At 41.0% G+C, this 23532-nt stretch overlaps 1 protein-coding gene across 7 annotated transcripts in view; it reads left to right on the forward strand.

The window, feature by feature from the left end:
• The window catches only part of PLXNA4 (plexin A4), an 821522-nt gene that overhangs the window by 115210 nt on the left and 682780 nt on the right, over positions 1 to 23532 (forward strand). For all 7 annotated transcript variants that reach the window (XM_056573189.1, XM_056573191.1, XM_056573188.1 and 4 more), the window contains one exon: positions 5258 to 6491. In XM_056573189.1, coding sequence (XP_056429164.1) covers positions 5316 to 6491 — 1176 coding nt within the window. In that variant the 5' untranslated portion in view covers positions 5258 to 5315. The remainder of the gene's footprint in view (positions 1 to 5257; positions 6492 to 23532) is intronic.

The raw sequence follows: 23532 nt of genomic DNA on the forward strand, positions 1-23532 counted from the left end.
TTATTGGTGTTCGCAGTCACATACACATGCACTGTGTGCAACAACATACACTTTGATTTCATTTTATTGTCTCTTCTTCAATCTTTGAAGAATCTGACAAGTGTTTAAATGGGCACTGTCATTAAAATAAAATTTTGCTATTGCACTCCTTATGGTAAAAAATAAAATAAAAATATTATGCTTGTCCAGAGCACGTTTCCCCCCCCCATCTCTTACACAGACTTTGCACTCCTGCTGGCCTGGAAGAAAACCAAAATCAGGAAATGCAGTCTGGAGTGCTGAGGGGGGTGTGTGTGCAGCCTTAGCCAATCACAGCTAATCTCACACTGAACTGCTCTGGGCTGTGTTTAGCAGAGTGAGGGAGGAAGTTCTCCCCTGTATGGCTTCAGATGATGTTACGCCTGCTGGGTTACGCCCCTTCCCATTCTGTGAATCTGACTGAGCAGAAAATACAGAGACATTTCAAGATAGAAAACAAAAAAATAAAGGCAGGGAGTGGTTTATCATGATGGGGGCAGTGAACTGGGAGGATTAGGAAATTTAACAAGATCATGACAGGTACTCTTTAAGAATCTAACCTTCATAACCCATCTCTTCTTTACTTGATTTGATTCTAATGCAGTGTTTTCCAATGAATGTGTCTCGAAAAACTATAACACCCAGGATGCCTGGACAGCCAAAGGCTGTCTGGGCCTTCTTGGGAGTTATAGTTTTGCAACAGCTGGAGTCACACTGGTTGGGAAACAATGTTCTGATACCTTAACTCTTTCTGGCCGTGGCAATTGTTTTCCTTTTTTTTTTAATCTTTCTTCCATGACCAAACCTTTTTCTTCTGTTAATATAGCTTTTTAATGGCTCGTTTTTTGTAGGACAGGTTGCATTGGCAATAATACAATTTTGGGAAATATAGTATTGAAAAATACAGGGCGTAATTTATTATGGAGTCACTTTTTTGTCTACTTTGAAGCTATTTTTGAGTTTGCACCTTATCTTATGCCAATTTATGAATCCCTAAGGCACATTAATTCTCATTTGCACCTATCATGCCACTTTTGAAAAGTCTAAAATTAAAGTGTATTATGTTAGAAAAGGGTGAACAAAAACAGAGATAAAATCCACTTACCCCAGCTGGTTGTGTGAACCATACACAACAAAGGAATGGTGTGTATGGCAAATAATGGTCGATATGCAGCCATCCTGCTCCAGTTCTAGGTAGCATAGCAGGATACTCCTGGCGCTGAACAAACTTCACCAGCAAAATGTAAAACCAACAAACTTTTTTTGACCACAATGCAATGCATTTGGGGTTTTTGTTTTTGTGTTTACTCAGCATTATCAATGACATATTATTGTTATTCTGTTGTTTATTTTATATTCTACTACTTATGCACCGATGAAGCTATTTTAGTGCTTGTTATTTGTTGGATGTGTTGAAGTTTTCATTAGTACAATTTTCAGGGTAAATATGACTCCCTACTAGTTTTGTTGGGATAAAAAAAAAAAACTGAAATTCTGGCATTTTTTTCTTTCATATAATACAGTGCAGTAATAGTATTCCAGTGTTCTATGGCCATCAGCGTAAGACTGACAGGTGTCTTAGGGCCTAATTGGTGTAATAAGATGGCAGACCTTTGGGGCCTTCAATGGCCCCCTCAGCTGCCATGATAACCCATTGGAACCTTGTGATTGTATCATGAGTGATGAATTAACAGAGGGGATCCTCTCTTCCCATTTTGATGTTGCAATCATCATGTATTGTGGCACCTAGAAGGTTAAAAACCCAATATTAGAGTTAATTCATGTACAATACAGCCTGCAGCAGCTCCTGCAAGTACCTGTGCCATTACCATGCCAAACATTTATGCCAGTTTGAAGGAACTGTGTAGTTTTCCTAACAAATATATGATAATATGATAAAATTATGATAAATGTCACTTTAACTAAATGGGTTGGGGGGTCCTTACATTTAGCTCTTCAGGGCAGGAGCTCATCTGTTAATAGGTGGGCATCCTCTACAGCTGGCACAGACATCCATGTAGCATTCTTAAGTGCCATAAAAACACAAAAACTGGAGGGATTTGCCCATAACAACCAATCACAGCTCCGCTTTCATATTTTATATTTATTATATTTTGAGCTATAAGTGGTTGTTAAAGGCAAAGCACCATTTATTTGGTTTCACACATATTGCAAAATCTCAGCCACTGTTCTTGAATAAGACGCCTTCTTGAATGGTTGCATAGAAGGGCGTTTTGTTGGCTGTGATAAGGTGTTACACCCATTAGAGATCTGGTTTGTGACCCAGAGTCATTTTCAATCCTTATAATCGCAGAATACAGAGAGATTTTACAGACTAGAGAGCTGTTTCGACAACAAAACAACAATGCCGGAGGGATCCTTTCAGTGATACATAGCCTTAGCATGGCACTCTAACCCTTTCACCCCTACATTGCCCATAGCATCTGTGTGAAGTTGCTTGGCAACAGAGGATATTAATCTTGCCTGGTCTGTTAAATACAGTAGTGTTACCATCTGGTTCCAGATTAATGGGCAGGGTTTGTCCAGGAGAAAAGAGGTTAACAAGATTAATAATGTCTTAATTCACACAACTAATTCTTTCTGTTTTTTTCCAGTTAGAAATATTATATGCATTGGGTATTTAAGTAAAGTTATCATTAGTTTTCAATAAAAACATTAAATTGAATTTTAGCCATTTAATAAATGTAGAAAAATGAGTTGACATTAAAAGGGATATTCTGGAAACTGTTTTTTCTTCTTCTTTACAGCAAGTGTCTGACAAATGAATCATTCATGTTAGGGCAAAGTGAAAACCACGATGAAGCTGAATATTAAGACCATTTTAATTTACCAGCATTAATTTATTGTGAATTAGTATGTAGAAGAATCATTACCAGAAGTGTTTATAGCAAGTCTGTTCATTAAACACATTGCTCTCATTCCACTAGTAAAATGATATGAGACCATTGAAGATAGGATTTATACCATGACTCAGAAATGGACCAAGACTTTGTTTCCTTCTGTTCTTTTATTTCCTAATTGCCATTGAAATTGAAGTGTACTAGAATGACCTGATTATCTGTACACCGAGCGGAAAAATTCCTACCGGGTATTTCACTGTGGCCTTATGGCGTCCTTTCTCTATTCCACACTGTGTTCTTATATGTCTTATCCCTAGAAATAATCGGGAAAACTATGAATAGTTTTGTACCAATATTGTTTTTTTTTTTTTTTAGTTTGTTTACTATTGATATTAAGGGCCATTTAAAGGGGTACTCCCCTGGAAAACATTTTTTTTTTAAATCAACTGGTGCCAGAAAGTTAAAAAGATTTGTAAATTACTTCTATTTAAAAATCTTAATGCTTTATCAGCTGCTATTTGCTCCACAGGAAGTTCTTTTATTTTTTAATTTCCTTTTTGTCTGACCACAGCGTTTTCTGCTGACACCTCTGTCCATTTTAGGAACTGTCCAGAGTAGCAGCAAATCCCCATAGTAAACCTATCCTGCTCCAGACAGTTTCTGACATGGACAGAGGTGTCAGCAGAGAGCACTGTGGTCAGACAGAAAGGATATTCAATAACTTCCTGTGGAGCATATAGCAGCTAAGTACTGGAAGGATTAAGATTTTTAAATAGAAGTAATTTACAAATCTGTTTAACTTTCTGGCATCAGTTGATTTTCCAGTGGAAAACTTTTTTTTTTTTTTTTTTATCAACTGGTGCCAGAAAGTTAAACAGATTCGAAAATTACTTCTATTAAAAAATCTTGATCACTCCAGTACTTTTTAGGGGCTGTATACTACAGAAGAAATGCTTTTTTTTTTTATTTCTCTGATGTCACGACCACAGTGCTCTCTGCTGACCTCTGCTGTCCATTTTTGAAACTGTCCAGAGCAGGAGAAAATCCCCATAGCAAACATATGCTGCTCTGGACAGTTCCTAAAATGGACAGCAGAGGTCAGCAGAGAGCACTGTGGTCATGACATCAGAGAAATCCAAAAAGAAAAGCATTTCCTCAGTAGTATGCAGCCCATAAAAATGTATTGGAAGGATTTAGATTTTTTAATAGAAGTAATTTACAAATATGTTTAACTTTCTGGCACCAGTTGATTTAAAAAAAAATAAAAAATTCCACGGGAGTACCCCTATTAAGAAAACTTTTGACATGTCATAGAGACATTTCAAAAGTTTTGATCTTTCAGAGTCTGAGTTTTCACAACCCAGAATCATCAGAACAAGTAGAGAGATGCCCCGGTGTACGCTTCACTCCCAGGCTCATTTCGATCTCCGTCCAGTTGCACTATGGAGCCCCTTTGTTATGCTTTGGCGCATGCATAGGAAAGCTTTCCTTACACATTGTAGCCTTTAGTTTTGAAGAAAAAAAAATATGTATGAAACATTATTAGGCAAATAGTGGTGAGGACCAGTACAGCTGGATACACATATGTCCGGCATAGGTGAACTCAGACAAGATCTTGACGCAACTGATGCCATTACTGATGACAACGTGCATCACTTACCATCAGATGTGTTGCATCTGGCATCCATTGTTTCTAGACACCGGACTGGGGAACGCAGCAAATTGCCCTGTGCCGTCCGGCGTGTCCAACCATCTGGCATCAAAATTGAGACCCTGGATGAATGTGAACTGTCCCATTCAAATGAATGGGACCAGTTCTAGCATCAGTTTCCCTCCGGTGCACGCCAGAGAGAAACTATGCCGGACGATGGATATATGTGAACCCAGCCTAACTGAGATGTTGTTTCCTCTGATGATGCTCCTTCAAGTTATTGTTGTAGCTTTTACTGGGGGAAATGGGATTGGAAGTATTATAGAAAAGCAGGATCTAAGGAGTTTGCTGTTGCATGCTACTCACATCCCATCTACATGGTGCTCTTTTAGCATAAAAGGCATCCAGTTGTAAGACAAGAGAGGCTTAAAGAGACACTGATATAGGAAGGTAAACGTTATCAAATCAATGCTTTATTGCTTCGGCACTTAAATGAAATACAAAACAAAAAAGAAAACATGAAAATTATTCAATTTAAATTATGTATTATACTGTTTATAGCATTTGCTGAAATTAATTTATACCTATTAAAGAATTTCCAATAAGTTATGTTCCAATAAGGATTAGTTTACTTCAGGAATCTGTCTTTCAAAATATTCTCTTACTATATGATATAAAATACTATTCATTGGACCATCTATTGACATGTGTATTTATTTCTTTACAGGACCAAAGGGAGCAAACGTATTATACTGAAGATCACAAAATAACATTTGCTTACAAATATGGCATCTGTGAGGTGGAGCTGGATTTGCACCATTTTCCACTTTATGTTATTAGCCACTGTGTCAGCTATTTCCCAAAAGACTTCACAGACAAAAAGAAACTTCACAACTTTCTATGCTGAACAAGCTGACTGGACTTTCAATCACTTGGTTGTGGATGAAAGAACTGGACACATTTACCTAGGAGCTATTAACAGAATCTATAAACTTTCTGAAGATTTGAAGGTCTTACTGACCCACCAGACTGGACCAGATGAAGACAACCCAAAGTGTTATCCTCCTAGGATAGTCCAGCCTTGCAATGAGCCGTTGGTATTTACTAACAATGTCAACAAAATGCTGCTAATTGACTATAAAGAAAATAGGTTAATAGCCTGTGGCAGTCTTTATCAGGGTATCTGTAAGCTTCTCAGATTGGAAGACCTCTTTAAACTTGGCGAGCCTTTTCATAAAAAAGAACATTACCTTTCAGGGGTTAATGAGAGTGGCTCTGTTTTTGGAGTTATTGTTTCGAACAACAACTTAGATGATAAATTGTTTATCGCCACATCTGTCGATGGGAAACCAGAGTATTTTCCTACCATCTCCAGTAGAAAACTTACCAGGAACTCAGAAGCTGATGGGATGTTTGCATATGTGTTCCATGATGAATTTGTGGCGTCAATGATAAAAATACCCTCAGATACATTTAATGTGATTCCAGACTTTGATATTTACTATATATATGGCTTTAGCAGTGCAAACTTTGTTTACTTCTTGACGCTTCAACCAGAGATGACATCTCCACCTGGTTCCACTACAAAAGAGCAGGTCTATACATCCAAGTTAGTACGCTTGTGCAAAGAGGACACAGCTTTTAATTCATATGTTGAGGTTCCCATTGGGTGTGAAAAGAATGGAGTGGAGTACAGGCTTCTTCAGGCAGCTTATTTGTCCAAAGCTGGATCCATTCTTGCAAGGTCTTTAGGAATTAAACCTGGCGATGATGTTCTATTTACCATCTTTTCTAAGGGTCAGAAGAGGCGAACAAAATCACTGGATGAGTCTGCCTTGTGTGTGTTTGCTCTTAAACAGATTAATGATAGAATTAAAGAAAGACTACAATCTTGCTATAAGGGTGAAGGCACTTTAGATCTTGCATGGCTGAAAGTGAAGGACATTCCTTGCAGTAATGCGGTAAGTCAAATTGATTGTTCCAATTACTTTGCATGAATACTTTTGTCAGCCAATAGTCCACAAAATATACGGTGGAACACTTGTTTTTCTTTAAAGGGGTACTCTGTCGCTAGACATATTATCCCCTATCCAAAGGATAAGGGATAACATGTCTGATTGCGGGGGTCCGGCACCTGGGGACCTCCGAGATCTCTGCAGTGGCACCCCAGTCATTCGGTGCATGGAGCGAATGCCGCTCCATGCCAGATGACTGGTGAACACAGCTGCCACACCCCTCCATTCATGCCTATGGGAAGAGGACATGGAAGATAGACATGAATGGAGGGAGCGTGGCATGACAACACGATTACGGAAGCCCCTGGCGGAGATCGCGGGTGGTCCCTGTTGCTGGACACAGACATGTCATCCCCTATCCTTTGTTTAGGGGCGAGTAACCCTTTAAAATGTATCTTTTTGGTGGTTAAGTGCAGAAATAGTACTGTAATTCAATCTTTAAAGCTTACAAAAAATAGAAATAATGTATTAATAACCCATTTAAATGCAGGTCCTAATGATTTATAATGTTTACAGTTTCCAAATGGAAATGGAAGAATTTCTAAAAAAAATTCAGGAAATAGACAAAAGGATCAATGTATGTATGGTGTCAAAAAGTATAAGAAAGCAACTTACTAATATAATATTATTAGTCATACTACACATATCTTACATTATCAGCTGAGCTGTTTGGCTTGTAGTTGTGACATCTCTCACACTCTCTAAAAGCTCCCTGTTCCCCTACTGTTTTTTAAGAACATGAACATTTTCTTCTGCCTTTACATTACATCCAATGAGCAATAATATGAGCTTCCCTGTTTACATTGTTGGTCTTTCACTGAGCAGACAGGAGAGGAGGGGGAGCAGGTATGGGAGCTGTAATGTCTTAGCTACAAGGGAAAGAGCAAAGCTGGTATGAAGAAATCTGTGCTAACATTATATTAGTAAGTTGCTTTATTATGCTTTTTGACACTATACACAGGTTGCTTTTTTCACTCAACAACAATCCTTTTAAGACTATTTTCCCATTTTTGAAGCCATGGCTTTTGACACAGTATCTCAAAAAGCTCCCTTTTACCCAAAGGAGGACAACAGTGTGTCATTTGGGCCTCTAAGGTTGCCATTTCTACTTCATATTCTATGTATAATAGATGCCACTCTGAAGAATTCATCAGAGATGTTTACTGAATGTATACACCAGGAAATCCCCTAATTTATACCTGTGATGGACTGTGTAAGATGCAAGTAAAAGAATATTAGTATAGCAAGGATTCAAATTAACAGGAGAGTCCTAGAGACGTGCCAAAATACAACATTGGTTAGATGTCCGGATTGTAATCATTAAAGGGGTATTCCGGGCAAAAACATCTTATCCCCCCACGATCTCCCTGCAGCAGCCCTCATTCTATGCGTAGCTGCGTCTGCATAGAATGCGGGCTGCTGCAGGGAGATCACGGGGGCCCCAGCGGGGGCCCCCCCCCCCCCCCCCCCCCCCGCGATCAGACATCTTATCCCCTATCCTTTCCAGTTAAATCTATGGGTTTTGTTCACATGGGCATTGGAAGTTTTCATAGCAAATTCCTTCAAAAACCCTGTCAAACTAGAGCAGAATGCTGCACAATCTAGAAGACTTGAGCGCTGACATCTCAGGTAGCTTATTATGTTTTCACCTGTAATTGTACCTATGTACCTGGTAAAGGAATGCAAGCTGTCTGACAAAGACAAATCTCCGAGCCCTGTAAATATATATCATGAAATACGTCAGCATAAAACTTGTGACCTAAAAATAAAATGATATTCATCATAGTAGTTACATTTTGAGCCTTTTTGGGGTCAGTAAATTAATTACATTTCTTCTATAGTATATAGGTAATGTATATACAGTACAGTAGAATTGTGTAAATGTATAGGTGTAGCTGAGCAAAGATGAATGTATCATTTGGCAGTGGCACTCTACTATCTGTTGCACTGCATAGGAATACCTTTGCTTTTAATGTAATGTAATATATTGTTCACTTTAAACAATGCCTCCATTACTTTCACAATTATGAACAATTCCTGCAACCATATAGCCATGAAATTCTCCATTTTGGAGCTATTTAGGAATAAAGAGAGGGGAAAGTAAAACAATCAGTATGGGTCTTGTCTAACAAGCCATGGGACATAATGATCGGAAGCAGAGATAGAAACCAAGAAGAAGAGTAAGCCAAGCAGACGATTGCATGAGGTTTACTTACAGAATATAACATGCATACCGTATATACTCGAGTATAAGCCGAATTTTTCAGCACAATTTTTCGTGCTGAAAACACCCCCCTCGGCTTATACTCGAGTGAACTCTTCGCCCTCAGTGGTCTTCAACCTGCGGACCTCCAGATGTTTCAAAACTACAACTCCCAGCATGCCCGGACAGCCATCGGCTGTCCGGGCATGCTGGGAGTTGTAGTTTTGAAACATATGGAGGTCCGCAGGTTGAAGACCACTGCCCAGGCCTTCGTCGTCATCCAGACCCCCTCCCCCTTTAGTTTTGTACTCACCTCCGCTCGGCGGGTTGTTCGGGTGAGCTGGTCCGGGCCATCTGTGCTGCAGGACCGTCCAGTGGGGAGGGATAGTCATTCCGGGCTGTCCATCTTCCCCGGGTGGGCCTCTTCTCCGCGCTTCGCGCCCGGCCCCGGAATAATGACGTTGCCTTGACGACGACACACAGGGACGTTGACGTTGAACGTCCCTGTGCGTCGTTATCCAGGCAACGTCATTATTCCGGACGGTCCTGCCCGGACCAGCTCACCCGAACGTCCTGCCGAGAGGAGGTGAGTCCAGAACTAAAGGGGGGAGGGGGTCTGGATGACAATGAAGGCCCGGGCAGTGGTCTTCAACCTGCGGACCTCCAGATGTTTCAAAACTACAACTCCCAGCATGCCCGGAACGCCGATGGCTGTCCGGGCATGCTGGGAGTTGTAGTTTTGAAACATCTGGAGGTCCGCAGGTTGAAGACCACTGTTAAATCAGACATTGACAAGCGGTGATGATGAAGGGGGTGGTGTGGGATGATGACAGGGTAATGATGAAGGGGGGATGATGACAGGGTAATGATGACAGGGTAATGATGAAGGGGGGGATGATGACAGGGTAATGATGACAGGGTAATGATGAAGGGGGGGATTATGACAGGTGATGATGATGACAGGGTGATGATGATGAGGGTGTTAATGACGGGGGTCTGGATGATGACAAGGGGATGATGTATTTCCCACCCTAGGCTTATACTCGAGTCAATAACTTTTCCTGGGTTTTTGGGGTGAAATTAGGGGCCTCGGCTTATATTCGGGTTGGCTTATACTCAAGTATATATGGTAAGTAAGAAATCAAAGATAATTTTCTAGTGTTACTGTCCATATAATGAAGCAGGGAGGTTATATTATTACTTCACAGGAAGAGTTAGGCTCCCAAGAGTCCCCTCTGGCTGGAAGGGGGATCTCCATTTAGGATAGTTGGACTCTGTTTAGTTTATCTGCTGCCAATTTTCTGGTGATCAGATTATCACCTCTGGCTGCTGTGCTGCCCGAGGGTTATCAAGGTCACATCAGGCTGAAGATTTGCTAAAGATATCTGACCATACACCTCACATAATAATAATGAAGGGATAAGCTAAGCTCCACATTGATGGAAAGCTATTTCACAACAGCCCAGGAAGCACGAAAAATGTTAATATTTCTTTCTGCTTTGACACTGATGTAGCGCTAATGATGGTAAGCTGAATGCAGATAATGATTATAATGACCCATAATGCTCTGTAAGTGGAAGGCAAAAGAGGCTGGTGTTATAGACCTGTTAAAATAAGTCTTGGCGTGATAGCAGGAAACATATTTACTTCATATTTCACTTCTTTTCAAATAAGTTCTTACTAGATAATGAGCAGGGCAGATTTAAGGTTGGATTGAGTGTCATCTGGCGGATATTGGGATGGTGATAGATATCATTGTCCCTATAATACTATAGTGTTGTCTTGATGTAAATTGTTGATTCAGACAATTTGTGAAGTTTTGGGCGCTGTGCGTCTGGGGTACTGAAATCCCAATTGATTGCTGCAGCAAAGGGGAGGAATTGCTCAACTGAGCCCTATGCCCCTTAAAGGGGTACTCCACTGCTCAGCGTTTGGAACAAACTGTTCCGAACCTTGGAGACGGCACCAGGAGCTTGTGACGTCATAGCCCCGTCCCCTCATGACATCACGCCCCGCCCCCTCAATGCAAGTCTATGGGAAGGGGCAGGACAGCCTGGAGCCAGCTCCGGGAGCTCGTGATGTCATAGCCCCGCCCCTCAATGCAAGTCTATGGGATGGGGCGTGACAGCGCCCCCTCCCATAGACTTGCATTGAGGAGGCGGGGCTATAAAGTTACAAAAGTCATGAGGAGATGGGGCTATGATATCACGAGCTCCCGGTACCGGCTCCAGGGTTCGGAACAGTTTGTTCCAAACGCTGAGCAGCAGAGTACCCCTTTAAGCTCTGTTTGCTTTTTCTCAGAGAGGCAAGACCAACACATACAGACTCATGGTAAGTCTATGAATCTCTACACTGTTAAGCCCACCCTCTTCAAAAAAAGTCTATCACAGCTGAAGGAACACAATCATAGCCCCTGTATTTCAGTGATTGTGAGGAACACAGCAGCTAGACCCTCACAGATCAAGTGTTAGGTGTCAGAAATTACAGTTGCCCTTTAGGCGGGGTTCACAGTGGTCAATGTTTTGGTTAGTCTTTTTGCCAAAATCAGCAGTGAGTTAAAATCTTTGCATTAATGTTTTTCTCATCCGTTTCACTCCTGGTTTTGGCTAAAAATACTGACCATATGTCAGCCTTAAAAATATATTCTTGTATCAGGAAATTATATTTAAATACAACTGTCACCTCAAGATATATGTCATACTTATGTAGTGATGTCACAAATTGTACTGGCTTCAGCATGGTTTGGCTTAAATTACCCCTGATTGGAAGTTTTGTATATCTTGGATAAGATTTCTGATCACGGGGGTCCTGCCTCTTGGGACACCCACGATCTCAGCTGCAGCACCTCAGACATCCGGTGGATGGAGCGAACTTCGCTACCTGCCGGTTGACTGGTGATGCGGGGCAGCAGAAGCTCGTGATGTCACGGCCACGCACCCTCAATGCAAGTCTATGGGAGACTTGCATTGAGGGGGCATGGCCATGACGTCATGAGCCTCCAGTACTGCACCCGACGCTCTAAAAGAATGCCGGGTGCAGCAGGGAGATTGCAGGAGTCCCCTTTGGCTGGACCCCTGCGATCAGACATCTTATCCCCTATCCTTTGGATAGGGGATAAGATGTGTAGGGGCAGAGTACCCCTTTAAGTTTATTCTGCAAACATTAAGCGCACTGTCCCTCTAAGCTGTCCTTCAATCATTTAGGATAATGCTTAAGTATCCTGTAACTACTCAGCATAATTACATTTTTATGAAGAAAATAAAAGTTATTTGCTGAGTGTTATAAATGCTATGGTCATTTCAGTATTTAAAGAAAGTGAACAATGAAAAAGAACTTTAGAACCATGTATACTATTATGCACAAAATGACAGCATACCTACCAAGATAGTAGGCATTGCGGATGCCATGGGATGCACAAGTCTAACCTTTGCTAACAGATAGAGTAACCTCCCCTCACAGATAGAGTAACCTCCACTCATAGATAGAGTAACCTACGCTCACAGATAGAGTAACCTCCTCTCACAGATAGAGTAACCTCCGCTCACAGATAGAGTAACCTCCGCTCACAGATAGACTAACCTCCGCTCACAGATAGACTAACCTCCGCTCACAGATAGAGTAACCTACACTCACAGATAGAGTAACCTCCGCTCACAGATAGAGTAACCTCCGCTCACAGATAGACTAACCTCTGCTCACAGATAGAGTAACCTCCGCTCACAGATAGAGTAACCTACGCTCACAGATAGAGTAACCTCCCCTCACAGATAGAGTAACCTACGCTCACAGATAGAGTAACCTCCACTCACAGATAGAGTAACCTCCGCTCACAGATAGAGTAACCTCCACTCACAGATAGAGTAACCTACGCTCACAGATAGAGTAACCTCCGCTCACAGATAGAGTAACCTACGCTCACAGATAGAGTAACCTCCGCTCACAGATAGAGTAACCTCCGCTCACAGATAGAGTAACCTCCGCTCACAGATAGAGTAACCTCCGCTCACAGATAGAGTAATCTCCGCTCACAGATAGAGTAACCTCCGCTCACAGATAGACTAACCTATGCTCACAGATAGAGTAACCTCCGCTCACAGATAGAGTAACCTCCGCTCACAGATAGAGTAACCTCTACTCACAGATAGAGTAACCTCCGCTCACAGATAGAGTAACCTCCGCTCACAGATAGAGTAACCTCCGCTCACAGATAGAGTAACCTATGCTCACAGATAGAGTAACCTCCGCTCACAGATAGACTAACCTATGCTCACAGATAGAGTAACCTCCGCTCACAGATAGAGTAACCTCCGCTCACAGATAGAGTAACCTCTGCTCACAGATAGAGTAACCTCCGCTCACAGATAGAGTAACCTCCGCTCACAGATAGAGTAACCTCCGCTCACAGATAGAGTAACCTCCGCTCACAGATAGAGTAACCTCCGCTCACAGATAGAGTAACCTCCGCTCACAGATAGACTAACCTCCGCTCACAGATAGAGTAACCTCCGCTCACAGATAGAGTAACCTCTGCTCACAGATAGAGTAACCTCTGCTCACAGATAGAGTAACCTCCGCTCACAGATAGAGTAACCTCTGCTCACAGATAGAGTAACCTTCGCTCACAGATAGAGTAACTTCTGCTCACAGATAGACTAACCTCCGCTCACAGATAGACTAACCTCTGCTCACAGATAGAGTAACCTCCGCTCACAGATAGAGTAACCTCTGCTCACCGATAGAGTAACCTCCGCTCACAGATAGAGTAACCTCCGCTCACAGATAGACTAACCTCCGCTCACAGATAGACTAACCTCCGCTCACAGATAGACTAACTTCTGCTCACCGATAGACTAACCTCCGCTCACAGATAGACTAACTTCTGCTCACAGATAAGCATTGACAAACAGGGGAATGAACAGGGCAATGGGAAACTAAAAGACAACCCAAAGGAGGATAAGAAACAGGAAAATAGTCAAGAGAGAAAGAGGATATGTTTTTTTATTCACTGGCTTCTGAAAGTGAATATGTGGGATTAGGACCTCATTTCAAGTTTGCCTTTGGCTCCTCAAGGTTACTTGCTTTGCCCTTGAACACACATATATAATAGGGGATAGTGTAAGTAATAGGATACACAGGTAAAACATAGTCATTTTTTTTTTTTATGTATCGGTGTACTTTTTTTTCACTTTGTTACTTTGTAAATTTAATTATGGAACTTTTGCTGAAATTAAGCTTATGCTATGTAAGTGATGTCATGCCTAGGCCATATCACATACATTAAATATGTTATAAAAGTACAATAACCTAAATTGACTGTTCCAATGGCAGCCAGAACTGTGCAGCAGATGGCTGTGTAACATAAATTCTACCAATTTACTCATTTTACATGGTGCCTGGATAATGGCAGACCAGGTGAAATCATTATATACCGTAGCTCTATTATGCCAACGTTCTGTGAAATTAACAAATCTATGTGAATTAAACTTGTTATTCTGTTCCAACATAAGACACAAAACTCCATTTACTAGTCAGGCATGGGTAGCATTAGATATCGGAGCAAAAAGTGCTTTGAGAGCCGTTGGAAAAATAGAAAATTGTTCTTTAGAAGAAAGATACATAGAGTATAATATAATTTAACGGAGAGTTGAGTTTTAAGATGAAAAGGTGTCACCTTTTTGCTTGCTAACAGTATTCTCTAATGATGCCTTGTCTGAATGAATCGCACGTCGGCTCAAAAAAATTGTACAACGAGTGCACTGTTCCTACTTTTCCAGCAAGGGATCAGATTTTGACAATTAAATTACTATATTCAAGCCTTTCCTGTTTTCTCGAATGCTGAAAAAAATATAGAGCCGTGGTTGACTAAATGAAAAGCACAAGAAAAAAAAAACAATAAAGGACATAGGAAAAGAGTAGAAGACAGTCAAGCTGCAAAGTAGACAGTATAGGGGGAAGTTTGTTTCTCGTAAATTATGATTTCCAGGTGAAAGGGGAGAAAGTAATACTCATTGAAGCATAGGGATGACAAATAACAGTGTGCCTTTACTATTATAGTTTTATTCATTCACCATGTTCTGCGGCTGTGGACAGAGGATGTATCCATTTATATTGACCCCAGCTCAATGGAGTTTTCTTTACATTAGGTGCTTGTAGAAACACACATGCTAAGATCAATCTTCATGTCAACTACCTTTACCAATGAGTTTTGGAAAAAGAAGTGTTGAGGAGAAACTTACATAGGACGAATATACACATTCCAGGTTGTTGGTTTCTTGTCTGAAATCAAATCCATATGATAGTCTATATTTTTTCTGAACATATAAATAAAACTGATACTGCATGCTCTTATTCACAAGTGGGTCTACGCGTTACAATACAGGCATCCTTTAACGTGTCCCTGTCATTTGCAAATACTTTTGACATGTCAAAGGTTTTGATTGGTCAGGGTCTGGGTACATAAACCCCCACTGATCTTTAGAAAGAGCTTGGAGAAGTGTGCACCTGAGTGCTTCACTTCCTGGCTAGTTGCCTTTTCCCTTTCACTGCAGGAGATGAATCCCAAATACATGATTGGGGCTTGTACCTCTGATCTTTATAGGTTCTAGCAAAGCCACCACATGCCTGTGTGATATGTCAAAGGTTTTTGCAAATGTCAGGGACACTTAAAATTCTCTCAGAGACTGCTTCTTTCTTATGGTACACCAATAGAGATGTTCACTGTAAAACTTGCATTAAAGAGGTTATCCAGGAATAGAAAAACAAAGCTACTTTCTATAAAAAAAAACACATCAGTCTCTGGGTTGGGTGTGGTTCTGCAGCTCAGTTACATTGAAATGAATGTAGCCAAGTTGTATACCCCACCCAACCTGTAGACAGACATGGAGTGGTTTTTAAAATAAATTAGCTGTGTTTTTCTATTCCTGGATAGCCTCTCTAAATCTGTTTTGAGGATACTGTATTAGCAAATTCTTTCAATGTGTGAAGAAGTGAAAATATTACGCATGTGTAAAATATACTGATAAGTAATGATGTGATGACGGTCAGGGAACAACCGAGGGAACAGGGAGAGTGAGCCCTAAACTGACTCTAAAACTACTCTCCCTGCCTACTTGACCATTCCCCCTAAACGGTGGATCGACAACTGGGCGCTGGTCCCTCCCTGAGCTAAAGTGCAGTGGTTTTAAAAACACATACTAATAAACAGTCAGTCACAAGCCAGAAACATAACAGGAAAATAGAACTCTATAGTATTAAGTTCAGAGGACACAAATCAGTGAGCCGCATAGGGGACACTAAAGACCAATGGTAAAGCACAGAGGAGAACACTAGCTAAGTGATCATGTACTCTATGATCAGTGCATGTACAAAAACTCCAAAGATCTGAAAAAAGAACTAATAAACATATAGGGGGACATTTATCAAAGCATTTAGTAGATTTCTTTTGCTTAAAATTGTAGCAAAAAAGTCACACGCGCGACTACTCTCTTTTTTCTGCTAATTTTTGATTGTGCAGTGTCCTAAGCAAAAAATAAAAATTTTGCTTACTAAAGCAAAAAGTGATTTTTGACATGCAGTGGTCAGAGATTGATCAAGTGCCAAAGTCGCAAAAAAGTTGCATCTCATGAAAAAAACTACTAAATTTATTCCAGCTCAGACATGGAGCAGAAAAAGCCACTAGCAAAGCAAAAAAAGAAAACTTGCTTACGTGAAAGAAATTTATCAACAGGCTGAAAGCAGTTGATAAATAAGTCACACATAAGCAAAAAAATTGTAAGAATTTACTAAAAAAAGGAATACATAGCAATCATTCATAAATGTCCCCCATAGAGTTCAAAATGCAAAACAGGAAAATGGATGAATCTAAACAGACTCCAGAAACAGACAGGAATATAGCATAATCCCCCAGAACCTCCAGTAGACACAAAGTCCCCATGGACCGATAACATGGATCTATCGCTAAACAAGAATAATCGCAATCCCTCAGAACACCTCCAGGAGACACGGAGTCCCCATGGACAGGTAACAGGGATACCTAGTTACAACTCAGAAAAACGGATACAATAGGATATCATTATAGAACACTGTTCACACTGAACACAAGACAGGAATCACAATCCCTCAGAAAACCTCCAGTAGACACAGAGTCCCCATAGACAGGTAACAGGGATATCTAGTTATAGAAACACACGAAAACGGATACACGAAAACACAGTGTGAACAGATACATAGCAGAAAGGACTTACAAATCCTAAAACTGACTATACAAACACAGATTAAAATCTACTAAAAGCATGCTAACCATGGGTAAAAGCCCAGAATATATATCAAAGATAAATGCAAAGTGCATGCTAAAACAGAGATAGTAGATTACAAGCTCAAACAAGGAGTGTTTCACCTAAAGCTCTATAGCAGCATGTCCAGCATGTTAGCAGCAAGACATCAGGAAGTCCATATGTAATCACCAGCTCTGAAGCAGGAACTGAGCTTGCATTAAAGATCACCTTAAGTAGACACACCTTAAGAGCTATTGGATAGAAAGCCAAAGGCTTTAACTATTCCCTGACCGGGAACATATAACTGTTCAAACACAACCAGATCCAATAAGCTGTGGGAGAACACAGACCAAGACAGACATGACAATGACAGTTGACAACAGGCGCAATTATATATAAAAAATATATATAACAGTCCCCTTGTCACTTTCCAATCATAAACAACTTTTCCTTTTGAGTAGGGATAAGCGGAATGACCGATTTACCAAATGTTCTTAAACACTTACTTCAAAAAGTGACTGTAAACTTTACCAGGGGAGACCTGGCACTGACCATATTGTCCTATAGATGTGTTCAATGTTGGAGAATATAGGGCACACACGTCACTCTATCAAAGTGGCATACTGCCCAGTCAGTAATTCAACCTTTATTCATGTTCCCATGTGTATCTCTGTATACTTGGTGTTTTGCTCTTAAATTTCCATGAAGAGCTCCTCATGGTCCAAGAACATAATTGGAAGCCAGTGAACTTCTCATAAACTTTTGTTCCATAAAAAAAAGATTTTTAATATACAGCAGCGTAGCCATAAAAAGTTTAAAATGAATCTACAAGTTTGTCTGCAGGCAAAATCTTTGTATCTTAGAATATCTCCCATGTTGGTAAATAAAGCACAGTCTATGGAGTGGTTACTATAATGTCTATACATATTAAAAAATAAATTACTAAACCACAGTCTCCTTTCTATTATGAGGGAAAGGAATTCTACGGCATATGGTGTTTGCCAAAACAAAGAGACTTCTGCAAAAAAAAAATTAAAAATTATAAAATAAATGTAATTTCTTGCATGTGCAACATTTTCCAGATATAATAAGTGAGAAAAGGGTGGTCTCCTAAAATCCAATTTATTTCTGCTAATGAGGAAATGACATAGAAGAATCAGAATGTCTGATTGAAAGGTCAGCCCGGCGAGCATATCATTTTAGTGCTGCAGCCACCCGGATTCTAATTATTTCCCTAAAGGCTTGTGTTCAATGTCACAAATTCAACAATAGAAACATGTTAAAAGGAAGGACTGTTCCAAGTTAAAGCTTGGGAGACAGTAATTGAATTACTAAATGACTCATCAATGTTTAAATACAGCATTTACAATAATGCCTATATACATCTGGATTTCTGGACTTCTGTTAAGGCATAATGGAAAAGGAAAACATATTATATGCGAAAACACAAACATATGATTTTATGCTATAAATATTAACTGTCAGCCAAATCTGTTTGTTTACAAGAAGAATATTTTGCTGCTACAAAGAGGTGACGTTTTCATTAAAAATAAGGAGAATATAGGGGAGATTTATCATTGTGTATTTGAAGTGATTTTGCACTTCATGTATGTCATGTGCACCTTATTTGTCAAAATTATGCACATTCTTTATACATAGCTAAATGGCTTAGATCTAAGTAAGTTCTAAAGTGTGATCGGGGTTAGAGTGAGATCGGGCGACCTGCGACATTTGATCATTTGACTTCATCCTAAGGAGTTTTGGAAGAAATTAAAAAAGTGATGTGTAAGCGAAAATGTTGCAAAATCTCTGCTCAAGTTGTTGTTTTTAACATATATGCACAAATATTTGCAACACGTGTGCACAAAAAAGCTGTGTAGATGCAATGATAAATTCACCATGCCAAAGACCTAGATGCATAATCAAGTAATGCAGCTGATATCGGAGATCAAGTACAAGTAGGTGACGATCCACCCTAGAATTACTTTACATACTATATTTGAGGAATGTACAGTGGTCCCTTAAGTTACAATATTAATTGGTTCCAGGACGACCATTGTATGTTGAAACCATTGTATGTTGAGACCATAACTCTATGGAAACCTGATAATTGGTTCTGAAGCTCCAAAATGTCATCCAAAAATAGGAAAAAGTGAGGATTAAAGAAAAATAAGTAGATAAATAATATAGATAAAGCAAGTCCTTACATATAAAAGTAAGAAAGAGCTGCTGGGAGCTGTAAATCACTGTCTATGTAGAGGACAGGAGCTTCATCAGGGTTCTGTACAATAAACACAGTGTCCCAAAAAAAGTAAAATGGAGCCGCTCTCACCAGGTGTCCAAAGGAGCAGCTATCCCTGGCACAGGTAAAGAGTAGTAGAGAACAGGTAATACCTCCCTGTACTGTAGGGGGCGCTACCAGACATAAATTCAGTGCATACACTTTAGTAATACAGGTGTTTTACCAGTAAAATGCCAATTCTGATTGGTCAGTTCTTTCAGCCATTGACACGTTTCACAGATCTGGACTGTCTGTAGCATTGTATGTTGAGTCTGGTTTCAAGTTACAATGGTCCAGAAAAGACCATTGTATGTTGAAACTATTGTATGTGGAGGCCATTGTAAGTTGAGGGATCACTGTATGTTTTAAAATAATCGTAGATTTGGAAAATAAATTCATAAAATATTATGTGCCTGTAGCAATCTACTGCCTTTACCAAAATTACCTAAATTCAAACTCTACTGAAAGTCTGATATTTAACTGTAATTTACCCTTGGTAAGTTCAGGATCCCAGAAGCTGAGATATAAAGTTGCATGTAAGGGTTCTATGCCATAGAACTAATGTGGCCATCCATATGCCTACAATAAAGCAGGGAAAGATAAAATATATGGTCACTGGATAGTTTGAGTCCCTTTGGGGAGATTTATCAAGACCTGTGCTGAGGAAAAGTTGCACAGTTGCCCATTGCAACCAATCAGATCTCTTCATTCATTTTTAACAAGGCCTTTGCATAATGAAAGCAGCGATCTAATTGGTCGCTATGGGCAACTAAGCAACTTTTCCTTTGCACAGGTTTTGATATGGGCTCCTACACTTGTTCCCACTTGGCGTATATGCAGCGTATTTCATGCTGGGCAAAATCTGCAGCAGCGGGAAAGACTCACCATACACACAAGGCTTTCTGGCGGCAGCCCTATGTGTGTAGTGAGTTTTGGAGACGGGGCCGTGTGCTGGTGTGACTGTGATGCGCGACTCCGCCTCCAAAACTCACTGCACACATAGGGCTGCTGCCAGAAAGCCTTGTGTGTATGGTGAGCGAGGGATACGCAGCATCTTTCCCGCTGCTGCAGATTTTGCCCAGCGTGAAATACGCTGCGTATACACCAAGTGGGAATGTGCCCTTACAAAGTAAGGTCCAGTCATACGTGCATATTTTTGCTGCAGATCTGCTGCAGATTTGCTGCTGCAGATTTTGCTGCCCATTGACTTCAATGGGCAGCAGACTGTGCTGAAAAAAATCAGCAGCAGATCTGCAGCAGAAAACACGCACGTGTGAACATACCCTATCTCTCTTCTGCAGCATTTTAAAGTGGGACCCCAAATGACCACCGTCTAGGACTTCTGTATGCCCTAATAACATATAGACAGAAGTTGTCACAGATAAATTAAAAAACAAACACACTTTCTTTTAAATGACAATAAAAATGAATGTAAATACTTTGCTGTGTCTTGTTCTGATTTAAGTTGCATGATATGTCTATATAGTTGCATGATATGTCCATATAGTTGCATGATATGTCCATATAGTTGCATGATATGTCCATATAGTTGCACGATATGTCCATATAGTTGCATGATATGTCCATATAGTTGCATGATATCTCTATCAAATATCACACATAACAAGTCATTCTGAAGCATAACACCAGTGCATTATTCACGCTACTGAAAGCTCAAACCAAACCCACACTCATCGAGCCTCTATCCATATTTAAATAGGCTTGGGTGGCAGCGTGGTTTTCAAGAAAGAGCCCATTGTATATAATGCTGTAGTGGAAAGTGTTAAATCAATAGCACCACTTCTCCATGAGCAATCTAATACTGCAACGTGAGTGCAGCTAATAGCTCTGGAGTAGAAGATGATGTTCTGTGGTGCATCCTTGCATCCCAGCTGCCGCTCAGGTAACATCAAGTGAGCGCGATGACATTTCATGCAGTTATGTGTAATTCCACAGTTACTTAAGAACTATTTGCTGCTGATCCTCCGTATTTGATGAGTCTGTAGGCTGTGCACTCATACTCATTTATGCTTCCCACTCATGTAATGGCCATAAATGCAAAGTTGTTAACTGAGCATCAGTTTGCTGTTACCAATGTAATGAAGAGCTGTTCTTTAAAGAATTAAAGGAAATCTGTCATGAGATTCACCCGCACTAAACCTGTTACACAGGCTTGTAGTGCGGGTTATCCTGATTAAAACGCTCCTTACCTGGTTAAAAATGGTTCAGCGCTTCTTAAGATATCTATATTTTTAGTTTTCTGTTATTCCCTGGCTTGGGACTTAGTGGGAGGTGTTATCATCTGGGACTCGGCCACACGTCATTCTAGCTGGGCGGAGCTGCTGCCCGGCTCATGAATATTCATGAACTTATCCACACAAATATATCTATATATAACCTGCTTGATCCTTCAGTTTGTGAATAAAAACACCCTCCGTCCCTCCCTTCCTCCCACCCCCGGCTTTTCACTCATGCAGCCCGTCTTCTTACTTGTATTGGGCCGCAGCTCGAGTGAAGCCGGGGGTAGAACGCCGCTTCCGGGTGTACGGAACGCGTCGCATGCGCGGCCCTCCCCACCAGACCGAGAAAAAGGAGTTAGACCACGAGGATAAGTCCATGAATATTCATGAGCCGGGCGGCAGCTCCGCCCAGCTAGAATGACGTGTGGCCGAGTCCGAGATGATAACACCTCCCACTGAGTCCCAAGCCAGGGAATAACAGAAAACTAAAAATATAGATATCTTAAGAACCGCTGAACCATTTTTAACCAGGTAAGGAGCGTTTTAATCAGGATCACCCGCACTACAAGCCTGTGTAACAGGTTTAGTGCGGGTGATTCTGATGACAGATTTCCTTTAAGATTTTTTTTTTTTTAAAGAGAGTCAGGGTACCTGTATCAAAGAAATTGCCCACCTAGCCCAGAGTTTCTCAAGCACGGTCCTCAAGTCCCCCTAACAGGTCGTGCTTTCAGCATTTCCTTAGTCTTTCACACGTGATATACCGTATATACTCGAGTATAAGCCGAGTTTTTTGGCCCCCCTCGGCTTATACTCGAGTAAACTCTCCACTTGTCAGTCCCTTCTCAGTGGTCTTCAACCTGCGGACCTCCAGATGTTGCACAACTACAACTCCCAGCATGCCCGCCAGCCCCGGACTAGTGACGTTGCCTTGACGATGGCGCACTGGGACGCCCCTGCTCAGCAGACCGTGACATCCCTGCGCATGAACGTCCCTGTGCGTCGTCGTCAAGGCAACGTCACTATTCCGGGGCCGGCCTGGAGCGGAGAAGAGGGCCTCCCGGTGAAGATGGACAGCCCAGAATGACTAACTCTCCCCACCGGACAGTCCCTGCAGCATAGATGGCCCTGACCAGCTCACCCTTCCTTCCCACCGAGGGAAGGTGAGTAGAAAACTAAAGGGGGGTCTGGGTGATGACGAAGGCCGCAGTGGTCTTCAACCTGCGGACCTTCAGGTCTGCAGGTTGCCAGAAATCAACTGGTGCAAGAAATTTAAACAGATTTGTAAATGACTTCTATTAAAAATCTTTACCCTTCCAGTACTTTTTAGAAGCTGTAGGCTACAGAGGAAATTCTATACTTTTTGATTTTCTTTTTTGTCTTGTCCACAGTGCTCTCTGCTGACCTGCTGCCCGTGTCAGGAACTGTTCAGAGCAGGAGAAAATCCCCATTGCAAACCCATGTTGCTCTGGACAGTTCCTGACACGGGCAGCAGGTGTCAGCGGAGAGCACTGTGGACAAGACAAAAAAGAAATTCAAAAAGTATAGAATTTCCTCTGTAGCATACAACTGCTAAAAAGTACTGGAAGGGTAAAGCTTTTTTAATAGAATTAATTTATAAATCTGTTTAACTTTATGGCACCAGTTGATTTAAAAAAAAAAATAAATGTGTCCACCCCTTTAAGCGTGGCAGTTACATGAGACATTTATATAAATACACAAATCTTGGCTGCCACTTAGATAAATACACATTAGTAGTGTTTGTGGCTTGTGGATCTGTGCAGAAAAGTCTCTATAACTCCAGCTTCATCCCCCCCCCCCCCCCCCCGCAGACATCCCCTCTACCACTACACCGGCCCTCTTTTATGGTATCAGCTATTTCTCAGGCTACCTCTACAGTGTCACTCAGTAGCCATTGTCCACTACATCTGCCCTCTTTTCTGGTCTCAGATGTCTCTCTATATCTCGCTATATTTTTTTACGCATATGTATA

Source organism: Hyla sarda, chromosome 4 (assembly GCF_029499605.1).
Source record: "Hyla sarda isolate aHylSar1 chromosome 4, aHylSar1.hap1, whole genome shotgun sequence".
NCBI lineage: Eukaryota > Metazoa > Chordata > Amphibia > Anura > Hylidae > Hyla > Hyla sarda.